The 17,555-nt window shown below is 39.3% G+C and overlaps 3 protein-coding genes across 3 annotated transcripts; 2 read left to right on the top strand and 1 right to left on the bottom strand.

Annotated features, from left to right (window-relative positions):
* The first annotated feature begins 1,777 nt into the window (after nt 1-1,777).
* On the top strand, nt 1,778-3,104 carry LOC112179607. Its single transcript, XM_024318070.2, has 2 exons — nt 1,778-2,319; nt 2,840-3,104. The coding sequence occupies exons 1-2, from the start codon at nt 1,896-1,898 to the stop codon at nt 3,049-3,051; spliced, it is 636 nt and encodes a 211-aa protein (XP_024173838.1). The 5' UTR covers nt 1,778-1,895; the 3' UTR covers nt 3,052-3,104.
* Nucleotides 3,105-3,755: 651 nt separating this feature from the next.
* LOC112177449 (late embryogenesis abundant protein At1g64065) lies at nt 3,756-4,397 on the top strand. Its single transcript, XM_024315737.1, has one exon. It carries the CDS (start codon nt 3,756-3,758, stop codon nt 4,395-4,397), a length of 642 nt encoding a protein of 213 aa, XP_024171505.1.
* Nucleotides 4,398-11,679: 7,282 nt separating this feature from the next.
* LOC112177448 (late embryogenesis abundant protein At1g64065-like) lies at nt 11,680-12,351 on the bottom strand. Its single transcript, XM_024315736.1, has one exon. It carries the CDS (start codon nt 12,349-12,351, stop codon nt 11,680-11,682), a length of 672 nt encoding a protein of 223 aa, XP_024171504.1.
* Between the last annotated feature and the right edge of the window lie 5,204 nt (nt 12,352-17,555).

Here is a 17,555-nt window from a genome sequence, read left to right as displayed (position 1 = left end):
GGGGTCACAGAAACTTTGTGTTAAAGTTATTGTTGGGATGTGCCTGACTTCTTATATAAACACTCCTATGCAATGCACTGTTGTAATTGATTGAACTATATGCCTGAGATATATGCATATGAACTATGTCAGATTATGTCAAATTGTTTGAGTAGATGAATTCCATTTGGGGTTTCTTTTCTTTTTTTTATCTATCTTTACAAATTGAAAACTTAATTCATTGTTTTCTGTGTAGTTGGAGCTTGGAGGCTGCATATATTCAAAAAGTTTGAAAGACGTTTGAAGAGTTGAGGATTCTGCTGCGAGGTTAGTATGATCAGTGATTCCTTTAGCTATTTCTCTGTATTGCAATTTTGTTGCTGTCACATCAAAAATTTATATCACCAACCTAAATTAAATCACCGAAATTTAATGGAATCTGATACTTTAATGGAGTTGATGTTAACAGTTTGTTTGTTGATATAATCTTCTGTCTATTTCTTTTATCCATTCTATTCTTGGCATCTTTGTTCATACTTTGGTTTATCTTTGTTCCTCTCACACATAAATATATGCCCTCAATACTTTCATTTAATATCTAAAGTACTCGAGAACATAAATTTAGATGATTTCTTATCCACTTAATAAATTTGATTCTGTTACCTATAATTTTTTAAGCTAATTCACATTCCTTCTGCACCTTTACACTGAAATTCATTTCCAGTATCAGTGTCCTGCATTCCCTTTTTTCTTCATCACGACTTGATCATCTACTTTTCAGTTTCAAGTCATGCACCAATTGTCCTCACCATTTACACATATATATAAGTTCAGCAAATACAAAAATCACTTCCAGATAGAGGTTTGAATAAAAAAAATTGATCACTTATGTGAGGCAACTTCTTTGTGTTTGCAATTGTTAAAGATTCATACTGACTTGATTTCCCTTTGTTGGTTAAGATATATGCCTAACTTCATATATGAAAGCCTCTTCAATTGTTATATCCATCACTAATAAATTCTTCTATCACGTCAAATAGGTGCATATCTCATTTGGGTACATATCTGATTCTGCAGGACTTCTGCCGGCATAAATTCTATTACTGTTATGAGGTAGGATGTACATAACGTAATGAATGAGTTCTAAAGAAAATAAAGTTGAATTGAGCTATGTGAATACAAATGTCATTGCAGCCTAGCTGAAAAGAAAAGCTGCTCAAATTGCTGAAAAGGAAGTTCATAATACGAAGTTGCAACACAAAACTCCTAGAATTGCTCGATTGTAAAAATTGCTCCACTGTTTGGTGTTTTATCTTTTTGTAATGAATAAAAAATTAGAGGTACAAAGAAAAGAGAGGACAAAAGTTTGTAATGAATAGTTTCACAGTTTGTTTTAATATTGGATCAAATCAATGAATAATATTCATAGCTCCCGCAGCAACGCGCGGGCCTTTTGCCTAGTTATCTCTAGAATAGAATAGCTATCTATTATTATTCTATACTTCTCATCGGCCTCCAATATGTCTATAAAGTATGGTATACAATTAAAATAGGTCCCACACACGTTCTCACTTCTCATCTTAAAAGTTTGGTCTAGAAGTCCATCTGATAGCAAAAGCCTAACCAAAGTCATTGATCATCTAGAGGTCCATAATTCCCAGCTTTGGACGCGTTTGATGTCTGCAATAAAATACTTCAGCCAAGCCGGCCTACATGTTCTAGGAAGCTCATTCCCTTAATTTAACTTAATGAAAGGTGTCCATACTCCAAACACTATATATACACACACCCTTCTACTCTTCCAGTCCATCATCACCACAAACAGCTCCCTTCACTCCATTGTTTCATAGTTCATACATCCTTTAAAAATAAACCCACAAAAGCAGAGAGATTTTTCTTTTCGATTCTACTAGGTGATGTCTGACAGGACCAACCAGGCTTATCCTCTGGCCCTTGCAAATGGTTACACAAGAAGTGATGGAGAATCTTTGGTATCTGAAGACGAGCTCAAACGCCAAAAGAGAATGAAATTGTTCATGTACATTGGTATCTTCATTGTTTTTCAAATCATAGTCATGACCGTTTTTGGTCTTACTGTAATGAAAGTGAAGACCCCTAAGGTCAGATTGGGTGAAATCAATGTCCAAAGCCTCAACTCTGTCCCTGCAACACCTTCATTTGACACAAGCTTCACCACCCAGATTAGGGTGAAGAACACAAACTGGGGTCCTTATAAGTTTGATGCAAGCACCGCAACATTTGTTTACCAAGGCGTGGCAGTGGGACAGGTTTCTATTCCCAAAAGCAAGGCTGGAATGCGTTCCACAAAGAAGATCAGTGTTTCTGACGCAGTCGGATTGATAACTAGGTTTACCAGCAATAAACCTAAGCAAAAGATTCTGGAGTCCACCAGAGATAAAAGAGAAAATCTCTATTATATTGATTAAAAGATGAAAGATGCGTTCTGCAGCCGCATAAATAAGAGAAAAGTACCCTAGGGCGACTAACAACGAAACCCTAAGGCCCATGGATAAAAACGAAAACAATCCAAAAATAACTAAGAAAACCAAAAACGGGTAAAATAGAAAAATGCCGTTTTGAGGCCCTAAACGATCCCGAAAGGCCGAAAAATGCTACAGCTCATGGCATAGCGATGAGTCTTGTTTCTGGCGCGATTCCCTTTCCGGAAAGGTAAGGTACGTCCCAATCAGACACCGAGCTGTTTCCTGTCTACTAGTCACTTTTCGTTTTCCTCCTTTAGCACGGTCTAACTGTTGTTCAAATTGAGCCGCCATCCTCTCTGCATCAGTTTCAGTGAGCTTGAATACGGATGGAATGCCCGCCATCCTCTCTGCATCAGTTTCAGTGAGCTTGAATACGGATGGAATGCCAAGCAGTTCTACTCTTGGCAGTGCATTAAACAGTGGGATCTTGACGCTAACCAGCCAAGCCAAACTGACTGGAAAGGTTGAATTGATGCTCATAATGAAGAAGAAGAAGTCTGCCGCAATGGACTGCACCATAGCTTTTGATTTGACCACAAAGACTGTCAAAAGTTTACAATGCAAGTGATCAGACCATCTATTACTTTTTGTACGTATTCCTTTTCCATTGTCAGAATTGAAGCCTTGGATTTGTTGTATAGATATACCTGCAAATGATATTTACTTTAAATGTTTACACCACAGAGGCCACTACGTACTGTATTATTTAATTTCTTGATTTTGTATGATTTTATTTCTATAATAGCAAGAATTCTTGTCTTATAAGAAACTATATCCTTTTCAAAAAAAAAGAAGAAGCTATATCAGAATATCAGTGACTGTGGAGCTAAATACTCATTTATTTTTCTGTTAAAAAGAATGTCCCTTAAGAAACTATATCCTTTACTCATGTGTATACACTCTGTACGTATTCTTCACGTGATCGATGAGTTCAGCTTTATGATCATCACATACTTCACCTAGCTGGAGAGACAAAGTATATATGGTGTGGTCCTACTTGGATGTAATCTAACCTTCTATACATAAATAACAGTACTTTTTCATCTTTATATCCATCTAGAAGTCAAGAATCTCCTTTAGGCGTGTTTGTATCTCCATGGAAAAAAATATATAAAATGGTCCCCTACCTCTTTGTTTCCATGAAGAACTCACCTATTATTCCTTTCTGATAACACTACTATAAATAGGCATTACTAACATTATCACAAATGCACAACTCCTAAACTTCGTAATCCATCTTTGAGTGCAAGCAAACCCAAAAAGTGAGAGAAAATGGCTGAGAAGTACAATCATACGCAACCAGCACCGGTTCAACAGCAGCCGAGAAATGGTGAAGATCAGTCGACCACTTTCCAATTCCAGGATGAGATCAAGCGTGAGAAGAGAATGAAATTGTACAAATATATTGGTATTTTCATTGTGTTTCAGATTATAATTTTGACTGTGTTTGGTCTCATGGTGATGAAAGTTAAGACCCCTAAGGTGAGATTGGGCGCCATCAACATTCAAAGTCTCAACTCCGTCCCTGCAACACCTTCTTTTGATGCAAGCTTCACCACCCAAATTAGGGTTAAGAACCCGAACTGGGGTCCCTTTAAGTTTGATGCAAGCACTGCAACTTTTTCGTACCAAGGCGTGCCTGTGGGGCAAGTTGTGATTCCGAAGAGCAAGGCTAGAATGCGTTCGACCAAGAAGATTGGTGTCACGGTGAGTTTGAATTCCAAAGCATTGCCAAGCAGTTCTGATCTTGGTAGTGAATTGAAGAGTGGGGTGTTGACGTTGAGTAGCCAAGCCAAGTTGTCTGGAAAGGTGGAAATTATGGCGGTGACCAAGAAAAATAAGTCCGCCCAAATGGACTGCGCTATTGTGTTTGACTTGTCTAGAAAGGCAATTCAAGCTCTGCAGTGCAAATAATATCAGAACCAAGCTAATAAGCAGTTATTACCGCGCTTTAGATTTGGCAATGATCAAAACTAGCTAGTTGGATCTTGATTTGTTTTATTGCGTTATTCCTTTTTCTATGTATGATGCCTGAATGTAAATTTGTTGTGTACCTACAATGTTCTTTGTTATTTTACTATTTCACAATTTGGTTCAAGGGGTATTTCTCTCCACAATTTAGTTTAACTTGTTTTATAAAGGTTATTACACATGATGGATGAAGTGTTACAAAACTTGTTCTACTTGTTCCACAATAACTAAGTTACAAAAATTCAATTCGTTTATTATTGAGGTACACATCACAATACAGAGTGGAAATTTGGTTCACTACTTTACATGCATCGATCAAACCGGCTAATTTTAGAGCTTCTTCAAAAGCGTCTTCAGTGAGTTTCACCTCTGGTACTTGGATGTTGCAACACTTCTCAAAGTCGCGCATAAGAACAATCACAAAATAACAGTCTTGGGAGGATACAGATGAGAGTCTAGAGTTGGAGAAGACGATCTTTTGTTAAGGGTTTGGCGTTTGTTCTTCTGCTCTTCCTTTTTTTTTTTTTTTCTTTTAGTGTTTGTTTTTTTTCTCGTTCTTGTTCTCTGCTATTCTTCTTCATTGTTGAAGGATGTTGAATCCTAGTGTGCCTCTTCAAATTAGGGTTTATTTTCTAGAGTTGTAATAGGAGAAGGTTCTAGATTTTCTAGTTATATTCAGATTCTATTACCTTCTATGTACTCTGTAAATACCTATATAAAGACTCCTATTATTAATAATAGGACACACAATTCTCTCGAATCATATTTTCCTACAACACGTTAACAGCACGAGCCCTAACCCTAGCCCTAAAAACCAAAAACCTAAAAACCCTAAACCCGAAACTTCCTTCACCACAAACTGCCACAAGTTCCTAGCCCTAGCTAGCCATACCGTGCGCTGCCCCTGCAGCCCCTGAGCACCCGTGTGCTTTTCGCTGCCTGCTACTGCTACTGTTTTCTACCGCTGCCGTTGTTGTTTTGCTACTGTTGTTGTTGTTGTTGTTGTTGTTGCTGTTTTCCTGCTACTGTTACTGTTTTGCTGCTTTGCTACTGTTGTTACTGTTTTGCGCTGCTGCCCTAGTGCCGCTGCATCAATACGTGTGTGTTCTCAAGCCCCAAATCAACAATATGTTTCCCGTAGAGCTAGAATGCTCCGTGGATAGTGCAACTACACATACTATTCTTCGAAATAGGCAACTTTTTCGATGGATGATGTATACTCGATCTTTTGTGACTACTATGGCTGGATCATCTAAATTGATTCATGGTAGAGGACCAGCCCATTTTATCTTGCCAAATGGCACAAATATTAATGTCACCGAAGCTTTATATGCTCCTAGGGCCGGAAGGACCCTATTGAGTTTCAAAGATATAAGAGCAAATAGTTTTCATGTGGAAACACATTGTGAGAATGGACAAAAGTTCATTTGCATCACCTCTAATGACTACAGTCATAAACAAGTAGAGAAACTTATGTGCCGCTCCAGTGGGTTGTATGCAACCACTATCCGAATCATTGAATCCAACCATGTCATGAGAGATGACTTATGGGATTCTAACACATATAGGCTTTGGCATGACCGTTTGGGACACCTAGGTCATGATATGATGATCCGTATACTAAAGACTTCACACGAACATTCATTTTTCAAAATGAAAAGAAGTCAAAACCAAAATTCGGTCCAAGGAAGGGCATTGATGCCACATGGCACCATTCCTATGCAAAACCAGCCGTCATTGGCCGGAGCCGCCTACCCCCTGCAGCCCAAGGTTGGCTTTGACGCCAACACTGCCTCCTTGACCCAATTTTCTGCTTCTAAAGCTTATCTTTCGTTTTCCAAAGCCTACTCTTTAGCAAAGTTATGATCTAAACCATCCTATGCTAAAAACACTAAAGAAAATATATCATTCTTACAAAGAATCCAAGGTGATATTTGTGGAACTATTCAACCATCGTGCAGACCATTTTGATATTTTATGGTGTTGGTTGATGCATCGACACTCTGGTCACATGTCATGCTCTTGTACACCAGAAATGTTGCATTTTCTAAACTCCTAGCACAAATCATTAAATTACGGGCTCACCACCCTGATAACCCTATTAGGTCAATACGTCTTGACAATGCTGGGGAGTTTACATCAAAAAAAATTTAGGATTATTGCATGTCCATCGAGATTGAGGTTGAACATCCTGTTTATCATATTCACACCCAAAATGGCCTCGCAGAAGCCGCCATTAAAAGACTTCAAATGGTTGCTAGAGCATTGGTTATGCGCACCAATCTCCCTGTTTCTGCTTGGGGTTATGGAATATTGCATACAGCAATGCTTATTCATCTGAGACCTACTGCCACTCAACCTTTTTCTGCGTCCCAGCTAGTTACTGGATATGAACCTGATGTCTCACACTTACGCATATTTGGGTGTGCAGTTTATGTGCCAATAGCGCCGCCACAGCCCACCAAAATGAGACCACAAAAACGATTAGGCATTTATGTTGGATATGACTCTCCAACGATCATCAGTTATTTAGAACCCTTGACAGGCGATCTCTTTACCACTAGATTTGCTGATTGTCACTTTGATGAGACAGTTTTCTGGTCGTTAGGAGGAGATAAGAACACTAATGTTCAAAAGGAACGACAAGAATTGTTGTGGTCTGTCCCAACTCTGTCTCATCTTGATCCCCGAACCGCACAGTTTGAAATTGAAGTGCAGAGAATCTCGATCTTCAGAACGTAGCAGATTCGATGCCTAATGTGTTTTCTGATATCGCCAAAGTGACGAGATCACATATACCTACTGCAAACGTGCCTGCAAGGATTGATATCCCCAAAAGTGGAGGATATGACGCCATATCTAGGGGAGATGGCGCCATATATAGGGGAGATGGCGGTGTCCCTAGTGGAGATGGCTCTGTGGCTAATGCTAGCCACCCTACATGAAAGCGAGGGAGGCCCAAAAGTTCGATGGATTCTCGCCCAAGAAAGAAAGAGAGTTTGGCGCGAAAAGATCATTAATCATCGATATAGATAATTTGTCTCATGAAGAGATTCCGGATTATGGTTATGTCCAAGGGACATCATTGGGGGACACTCCAATGTCAGAACCAATTCCAGAGAATACAAAGATCTCCATGAATTACACTAGTGTACATGAGACATTGAAGAGAAACTCTATTATCCTTGATAATGCGTTTGCATATTCTATTGCTCAAGGAATCATAGAACATGATGATACCGAACCTCGCTCTGTTGAAGAATGTCAATGAAGAGCGGATTGGCCAAAATGGAAAGATGTGATCCAGGCTAAATTGGATTCACTAACAAAGAGACAGGTATTTGGGCCTATAACGCTGACATCCCCAAGTATAAAGCTTGTTGGCCATAAATGGGTCTTTGTTAGAAAGTGTAATGAGAAAAATGAGGTTGTTAGATACAAAGCCCGCCTTGTGGCCCAAGGTTTCTCACAACGCCCTGGAATCGATTACGATGAGACATATTCTCCCGTAATGAACGTTATAACGTTCCGCTACCTTGTCAGTTTGGTAGTTTCTGAAAAACTTGACATGCAGCTTATGGATGTGGTTACAGCATATCTCTATGAGGATCTAGACTCAGAGATATATATGAAGGTTCCAGATGGACTTTAATTACCCAAATCAAGTGGCTCTAAACCACGAAGCACGTTTTCTATAAGATTCAAACGCTCACTATATAGATTAAAATAATCCGGACGAATGTGGTATAACCGTCTAAGTGACTACTTGATTGGGAAGATATATGTAAACAACGAAATATGCCCATGCATGTTTATTAAAAGGACAAGTTCCAGATTTGCAATTGTAGCAGTTTATGTCGATGACATGAACCTAATTGGAACTCTAGATGAGTTAAGAGAAACTGCTAAATACTTGAAATGCGAATTTGAGATGAAAGATCTTAGGAAGACACGGTTTTGTCTCGGATTAGAAATCGAGCACCGTAGTGATGGGATTATGATCCATCAGTCAGGGTACACTCAGAAATTACTAAGGCGCTTTAATGAAGATAAAGCAAAGTCTGCGAGTACTCCTATGATTGGCTGAAGTCTTGAGCCCGGAAAAGATCCGTTTCATCCAAAGGATGAGGACGAAGAGTTGTTAGAGGCAGAAGTGCCCTACCTAAGTGCAATAGGCTCATTTTTATACTTAGCTCAATGCACAAGACCGGACATCTCCTTTGCAGTGAACTTGTTAGCTCGACATAGCTCCACGCCAACACGCCGCCATTGAACTGGTGTAAAGACAATATTTCGATACTTAAAAGGTACAATTCATATATGCATATTTTATCCCTACAGAGAGAAGAAAAATAACTGAAGTTTGGGATCGGACCCCATAAGGAAAAACGCCAATTTCCGTGATGTAGGTGTTGGCGCCACTACCCGTAGTGGCCAGCATCCTACTCCTCCTCCCCTCCATCAAAATGACAACGATGTCTTGATGGGTTTTGCTGATGTAGGGTCTCTCTCTGACCCTCACAAATGTCGCTCCCAAACGGGTTATGTCTTTATCATGGGAAGCACTGTGATATCTTAGAGGTCTACAAAACAGACCCTCGTTGCTACTTCCTCGAATCATGCGGAGATTATTACTCTACATGAAACTGTGCGTGAATGCATATGGCTAAGATCTGTAATTAAACATATTCGAGGAACTTGTGGCTTAAAGTCTACCACAGATGAACCTACATGCATTTATGAAGATGATGCAGCATGTATTGAGAAAATGAAATTAGGTTTCATCAAGGGCAACAACACCAATCATATATAGCCTAAGTTCTTTTACAATCAGCAACAACAATTACTTCTAAAGATTGAAGTAAATCAAATCGGATAAGAGGATAATGTAGCAGACTTATTTACTAAGTCGTTACCTAAACCCACCTTCGAGAAACATGTAAAGAGTATCGGATTGAGAAAGTTATCCGAACTCCCATGATTGTAGCAATTAGGGGGAGATGTCGACATCAGAGGGAGGATGATGTTTACATGTTCAATCTTGAAGAGTGAAGGACGTGTTGTGTTCTTTTTGTCCTTCGACCAGGGTTATTTTTATCCCACTGAGTTTTTGTTATCTGGCAAGGTTTTTAGCGAGGCAATGATCAAACCGTCATCACCAAGTTTGAGCGGCACAAGGGGGAGTGTTAAAGGATGTTGAATCCTAGTGTGCCTCTTCAAACTAGGGTTTATTTTCTAGAGTTGTAATAGGAGAAGGTTATAGATTTCCTAGTTATATTCAGATTCTATTACCTTGTATGTACTCTGTAAATCTCTATATAAAGGGCTCTTATTATCAATAATAGAACACACAATTTCTCTCACAATTCTCTCGAATCATATTTTCCTACAACATTCTTTTTTTTTCTTTTTCTTTTAATCATGTACAGTCTTTTTAGTGTTTGGTCTTTGAGTTGTCCACGGTGCGACGATCAGCTGCAGATACAAGGAGGAATCGTGCTAGATTTTCGTCGCACGAGTTTCGTAGTATGGAGGACAAGGATGACGGTAGGTTCTCTCCTCCAACTATCGATAATTGTGGTGGATTTCGATTTGCACCTGTATATGCTGCCAGCAGTGGTGTACTTCAGTCTCCTGGCAAGGTTTTTCTGCTCAGGCATGAGGTCTGCGATAGCAGGGTCATGGTGGATCTTGACGTAGCTGGGCTTCTTGATATCAATCTCACCACTGGACTGAAGACTGATATCAATCCTAAAATTTTAACTTTTCAAGAAGAATGTGCTATGAGAGAGAAGCAGCTGAGGTGGTGGAGGGCGAAAGTCCTTCCTCTAGCCACCTCTACTTCGAGTACCATTTAATTTTAGTTTTTGTCGCATAAACTTGGGACTGCGTTGATTTTTTTTAGTTTGCTTCGGAGTTTTAGGTTCATGTTTGTGAGCTTATCTTCAAAAGTTAGGTGTGCTGGGTAGTTAGCTTGTTCTAATTTAGAATATGTTAATTTGGTGTACTATGTTAACGTCTCTTTCTGACAACGTACCCTTAGCGCTTGCTAAACTCCATTAATGGATGACCTCTTTTGATTCAAAAAAAGTATATCCCAAATTTTGATTTTTTTTTTGTCTTTTAATAAAGATTAGTTTATTCTATTACATTATTTAGATTTAAAATGTGAAATGCCATGTTATTTTCCACATCATTTGGTGTTGTGTTGATATCATTCAAACAATAAATCCAGACCACTGAACGTTTGTAAATCTAAAGGCTCACAACATGTGTAAAATATGATCTGCCATGATCCGGACCCTTAATTAAATACCTATTTCTAATTAAAAGTTAGATCAATGGACCTAACATATCTTTCTTTTTTGATATCTTTCTAATTCAATAAATCTATTGGCGGTTCTAGTTGAACCTCCTAATTTGCTCTTTGGACCTCCCATCCCAATTTTTTTCAACAAACTTCCTATTTTGTCCTTGTTTGTATTTTACTTTTTTTTTTTATACCTCCTACTATGATACATGCAGTTCCTTTGAACATCAATTTTTTTTATCTTTGTCCATTAGGAACTGTATACATAGAGAGGAGAGGAAGGATTAATATATGACCACACTACTTTAAAGTCTAAACTCTATACATGGCATGAAGGGTCATCGACAGTTTAATCAAAAGGGATAAATATAGGCATACAGTAGAGTATTTAATTGAGAACTACAAGTACAATTGTGTTGGAGTACAGAAGAAGGGCCAAGCTGGAGGCTACGTTCTCAACCCAAAAACCCACAAAAATTTATGGGTTCTTGCATAATTTAAAACGACCTGCATATCTCAAGTGATGTAATATGCTCTTTACTCGTTCTTTTTTTCCTCTTTAATTTCTCATGGCTATGGAGTTATGAAGAGCATCACAAATTTTGAATAAAAAAAAATAAAAAATAAAAACTCTATGATTCATATTTGTCAATTGGCTAAAAACAATTGCGAGGGAATGTAGTATTTTTAGAATAATGACTCTTACGTATCAATGATATTCATTCTATATATTCTTTTTTTTTTTTAACTATAATAGAGGGTTAAAATAAGAATTAAATTTTGACAAAAATTTAGATAGGTCCAAAGAGCAAATTATATATATTACAAAAAATGGAGCTTCATGCAACTTCACCAGTACACCGTGAGAAAACAAAGATAGCTACCAAACGGGCAAAAAAGGCCATAATTAGCCTGCTAATCAATATGCATATGAGCGATAGTGACTGTCTTAGTAGATAAATCAAAATCGGGTTCACAGTCCATTACAGCATACTTGGATTTCTTCAATATATACATCAAATAGAGATGTCCTTGCAATTGAACCCCACTCCTAAGATATATCACCCCTCTGTTCAATTCACTTCTGAGATCCGAACTGTGACTTTGCAATCCATCGGAATTCAATCTCACCTCGACATTGATCTTCTTGGTCGAACGCATTTTAACCTTGCCGCTTGGAATAACAGCTTCCCCAATAGGAACAATAATTTTAGAATTTTTAGTACCTTGGTAAAAAAATTGAACTATGCCTGAACCAAACTTAAAAGGGCCCCAATTTATGTTCTTGATCCAGATTTCGGTTGTGAAGCTCATGTTGAATGAAGGTGTTGCAGGGTTATAGTTGAGGGTTTGGACGTCGATTTTGTTCAACAGGGCCCTGGGCACGTGAGCTTGCATGACGGTGAGAGCAAGTATGGTGATGACTATGGTCTGAAACACAACGAAGATTGCAATATAGATAAACAATTTCATTCTCTTCTTGCGTTGGAGCTCATCTCTGGATACAAAAGACTCTCCATCAATTCGCTCGTAACCATCAAATGGGGTTAAAGGATAAGTCATCTCATGGTCGGACTTCTCAGCCATCTCTTCTCTCCCTGAGATATGTGAAAAGGAAATCTCTCGGCTTCGGTTCTAATGCCTTTGTGGGTTGTAATCTCTAGCTAGGATAAATGAAACAAGGAGGTGAAGAGCTTGTAGTTTCTGGCAATTATGAAATATGACTAGAAGTGTGTTAAATATATGGTGTTTGGAGTTGAAAATTCCTATAGAAGTTATACATGTTGAATTGACCCAAAAAACAAAAGTTATACATGTAGACAATTTCTCTCTCTCTTTTTTGTCAAAAGTTGACTAATTATTTGGGCAGTAATTTTTATTCAGGAGCCAAACAAGATTTCTATTTAATATAACGAATGATTCTAGATGATGGTTACTGTCTTGAGGACTTTTAGCTAGTTTCCCTCTTCCTTCATTAGCCAAAAAAAATAAAAATAAAATTTCCCCCTTCATTTGCCGAAGGTTTGACTTAAAAGATTTGTAATTTTTCTTTTTGAATAAAAAAGATTTGTAATTAATTAAAATGAAACTTGATTAATTGTTAGTAATTCTAGACTAATTAAAGTGAGTGATTGCTTATTTTGAGAAGACCACATAACCCAAGCCTAAACCTAGGTTTCATGAGTAGTGCGGCGGCACCTCATGGTTTTGACTAGCAGTAGGGCGCTCCAACGCCATTCTTCCAAACAAGGGAGGATGATACTTCGATCTCGAATGAGATGGTGGTGATTTGTTCAGAAACGAGTCTGGTTTAGATCTTTTGGGGATAAGCTCGAGGTCGGCGGCTGTGGTCAACATCAGGCTTGCGAAGGCTGTTGTTTTCCTGTGAAGGTGGTGCTTTCAATTGGAGCGGGTCAGTGTCTTTGTGTGGAGGAGGTATGCGACTATGATCTTCAATTTGGCAATGCTTTTGTTGTAGCCGAGGTGTCTCCTTATCTAGTTTGGACCTAAGGTGGGGTTTTTTTCCAGCTGTCTTGATGGTGGAAGGCAACTGGTGGCCGCTGAAGGGGTGAGGGGTAGGAGTTGCCCCTCTGAGGGTTCAAATCTGGCCGACTTGGGTGGTGGAGATGAGGGGTTGGAATTGGGGCCTTGCATTAGCCTTTCTGGGCTGTAATGATGCAGTATGGTGGGATGGGCCTAGAGCTAGCCCAAATTCCTTTCTCTCCCCCACTTGGGTTGGGTTTGATCTAGGCCCTTTGGGGAGTGGCATATCCTGCTCTTAGCCCTATACAGTTTCTAGGTCGGAGCTGCTTGCTGACTTGATGAGTAGATATGTACACCATGGGGGTCTTAGGTATCAAGACAGTTGCTTGGATTTAGAGTTGTATAGGAGTAGGGGTTTTTTTTATCTTTTCCGCGTTTTACTTCCTTGCATTTTCCTTTTAGATTTTAGGTTTTTGGATGTTCCGTTTTTTCAGAATTTAGTCTTTTAATAATTGAGCATTGATATGTAATATGAGGTTCTTCGGATCCCTCTAGGTTAACCAAAAGAGGTCGTATGATTTATATTAATAGATATATCTTCCATTGCCCTAAAAAAAAAGTGAGTGATTGCTTCCTCTAATCAAGCAATCAGCTTGGCGTCTGTCTCCGTGTGCGATTATGTGTAACATAGAATTTGTTATGTTACCTTTGGTTGAGTGATTTTCAAGCTATTAAGGGTCTTTCTAAATGTACCCAACAAATATCTAAATATATACCCAGCAAATTTTTTACACTCAGCAATTTTCCAATAATACCCATATGTTTAATTAAACCCAACAAAGATGAAGAATTACAAACCCAGCAGTCAAATCACCAATACCATAAGCACAAAAACTCAACAACACATTAAAGTTGATATAATTACTCGGCTATCTCCAATTGGGTCTTTCAATTTTAACACCAAAAAACAAGTAAAAAGTTGCAAATATTAGACAAAAGAGACAACGGAGGGAGGAACATTTTAGTGTTCTTGGGAAGGAAAACATGGAGTAAGAAACATGGGATTCCAAAAAGGGTTCGCAGAGGGGGAAGAATGTTACATAAGAAGATCCGAGAACCCAGGTAACCTATCTAAGCCAAACTAAACTCATTAAAGTCTAATGTGAGGCTCACATGAAGCAAGCCTAACTAAGCAAGTACAACCTCGTTTCCTAAGGAAAAATCATTCGTCTAGTCCTATTTGCCGACACACAATTGTGGTACAAATAACAACTAGAAACATCTTAGAAAAGCTCATAGAGATTACGCCTACCTAAACAAGACTTGCATCAAATGTCTAATAGCAACCATTAAAATATAGTAGATAACAACCTCGGCAACAGGTTGGTCTTCTTGCTCTTTGAAATCTGCTGACTCGAATTTAGCCCTAGCCTAACAGCCCAAGCCCAAATCCGAGCTAAATAAAAAGAAGCTCAATCAAGTTGCTTGGCCACCACCTCCGCCGCCGGCAACAGATCCTCTGGCGGCTTGCCTTTCCGCCACACCATTTTTCCTCTAACAATGAACACCAAAATCAGATGAATCTAATTAGGAGCAAGTATCTCCGCTATCTCTCTCTGGCAAGCCTTAATCACCTGCACAGAAGATTGATTGGAAAAGAACCAATCTCCACCACAATGTAGATCAAGTAATCACCTCCGTCGTCAATTCAAGGGCACCTGAGGACGTCAACCCCGATACCTGCACGCCGACGCGCTCAACTACAAAATCGCCGACGTGCTCGATCGGCACCAATTTCCCCACCAACACCAAATCAAACCTAGGTATCAAGCACAGACTGCCGAGCCACGGGATCCAAACCTGCAAAAAAACAACTTGGCCAGAATCAAGAAGTCACCAACGAAGATGGCGCTCAAACCACATATCCACCGCACGACACTTCGACACTCTCTCACCTTCAAACCAGTCGCCGCTGCTAGCCGGAAATGGCTCTAGACACGATCAGCCAACTAGCCACCGCTTGCAGTTGTACTTTTTTTTTCCCTTCTTTTGTTACAACTTTTCTATTAGTTTTTCCGATTAGTATTTTTTTTTTTTTTTTTTAATTTCTTCTCTTAAAGGAAAATTTTGTCTGTTTTTTTTTCCACATTTTGTTCTCCCTTTTTTTTTCTTTACTTACAACATTCTCCATTAGTTTTTCATCTAAAATTTAGTGTCAAAATTTATCGAATTATTATCGACAAAGAAAAAAAAAATCTTGTAAGCAAGACTTAAATTAGCCCACCCCAAATCTAGATCTTGGCTACGTCCTGTTCCTAGCGCATGTCTTATGTATACATTTAGGCCTCATCAAAAAGCCCGCCATAGGCCCGGCCCAGTGGGTAGAGGGTCTGGCTTGGTTTAGGGGTTTGAAATCGGGCCCGGCCAGGCCCATAAAAACCCGCAAACAAAAAATATTATATAAATAACACAGAAACTGTTGTGCAGAACACCTACCTTCGCTGAATTATTGGGAACATCTCAGATGGAATTAGGAGATGTACCCTATATGCACGGAAAGCTCCATGTGTCTAGTTTCTGAAGAATTTTATGGTTTGTGATTTTGACTTTTCTAGAATGAGTTATAGCAATTTAAATAAAGGCAGTTAAGCTTAAACGAAAATCTGCAACATCTTTTTACAAGTTCATGTCTAGAACCTAACTTCACTGAATTACTGGGAACTACTTGAATGGAATTAGGAGCTCTACCCTATATGCATGGAAAGCCCCATGTGTTTAGTTTCTGAAGAATTTTACGGTTTGCAATTCCAACTTTTCTAGAAGGAGTTATGGCAATTTAAGTAAAGGCAGTTCAGCTTGGACGGGAATCTGCAACATCTTTTACAAGTTTATGTCTAGAAGGCCCAGCACATATATTTGGAAATCTTCAGTGTGCCACATCATCATTATTGAAGATCCAAGACTTTTATATGTGTGTGTGTGTGTGTGTGTGTGTGTGTGTGTGTGTGTTTGTGTGTGTGTGTGTGTGCGTGTGTGTATGGAGAATTTTTCAGACAGTACCTGAACTAAAGGTAACTGATAATTAAGGTTCCTCACTTTACACTAATTACACTTCGGTACCTGGACTAATTAAACTCGACACACTTTTGGTACACGCCGTCAATAACACTATTAACCTTATGTTATTATTCATTTTTAAAGGGTAGTTTGGTATTTTCACTCTCTCTCCCTCAACTCCATCTCTATATCCAAGAAGGGAAAAGTCGAGGCCAAAACTGCTGCCGCCGATTCGACTTAGTCCTCCGCTAACAACAATTTCCCGACATATATTCGATCCGTACCTCCCTTCTCAGTCTCCATCACCATCCACGCCAAGCCTGGCTCCAAACTCGCATCCATCACAAATTACTTTTCCATCTTAAACAGTCGCAAAACCTTGAGAACAAAGTCGCGTCCTCTGAATCCGCCTTCCAAGGCGGCCGCAGTGAAGTGGCAGAGATCGGTGAGCTCGGCTCGAATGGCCTTGTGGAAGCAAACCTGCAACAGAATCGGCGTTTGAGCGAGTCGTACTTGAGACTCGGAACAAGATGACGAAGAACACACCGGCCAGGTCTCATGACGGTCGTCGTCCATCCAAAGCGAGACGACGATGTCGTTTAAGCACCATGAAGGTGAAGATCAACGCCCCTTTCTTCTTCACACATTCTTCTTGCACGACTTTGCTCTGTTATTTCTATCCTTTAAATTTCTCCCAAACCCAAAAATTCCAACCAACGACGACTACATCAAACCAGAACGAACCTTTCGATTCAGACAAAGAAACCTAGTTTGATACATAATGTTGCACACGATTTTGAGGTCGTTAGAGCGGTGTTTTGGAGTGAGAATTCTGTCCGGCTACGGCGATGGGTTGCTTTGGCATACCGACTTGAAGCCTCACGCGTCCAGTGACTACTCGATCGCTGTTATTCAAGCAAATTCGAGCCTTGACTTAGGTAGAGACGAGAGTTGCAAATTGTTTCAATTTGGGGATTGGGAACTTGCCATTTTACGATTTTCGATGTGGGTTAGTGATTACTGTCTTTGTTTTATCTTGTGGATGTTGTATGTTGAATCTCGCCCTTGAAAATCTAAAAGAGACAGAGAACAATCGGGGAGACAGAGAACAATCGGGGAGAGAGAGATGAAAAAAAAAAGATGAAGAAGACAGCAAACAGTAGGAGAGAGAGAGTTGGGTTCCCAGAGTAGGAGAGAAAGAGAAATATGGGTGCCTTGAGTAAAAATCTGAAGAGACAACGTTACCCTTG

The sequence above is a fragment of the Rosa chinensis genome, chromosome 7 (genome assembly GCF_002994745.2).
Source record: "Rosa chinensis cultivar Old Blush chromosome 7, RchiOBHm-V2, whole genome shotgun sequence".
In the NCBI taxonomy this organism is placed as follows: domain Eukaryota; kingdom Viridiplantae; phylum Streptophyta; class Magnoliopsida; order Rosales; family Rosaceae; genus Rosa; species Rosa chinensis.
Note: the sequence above shows the minus strand (reverse complement) of the source record. Positions and strands in the feature narration are given on the sequence as shown.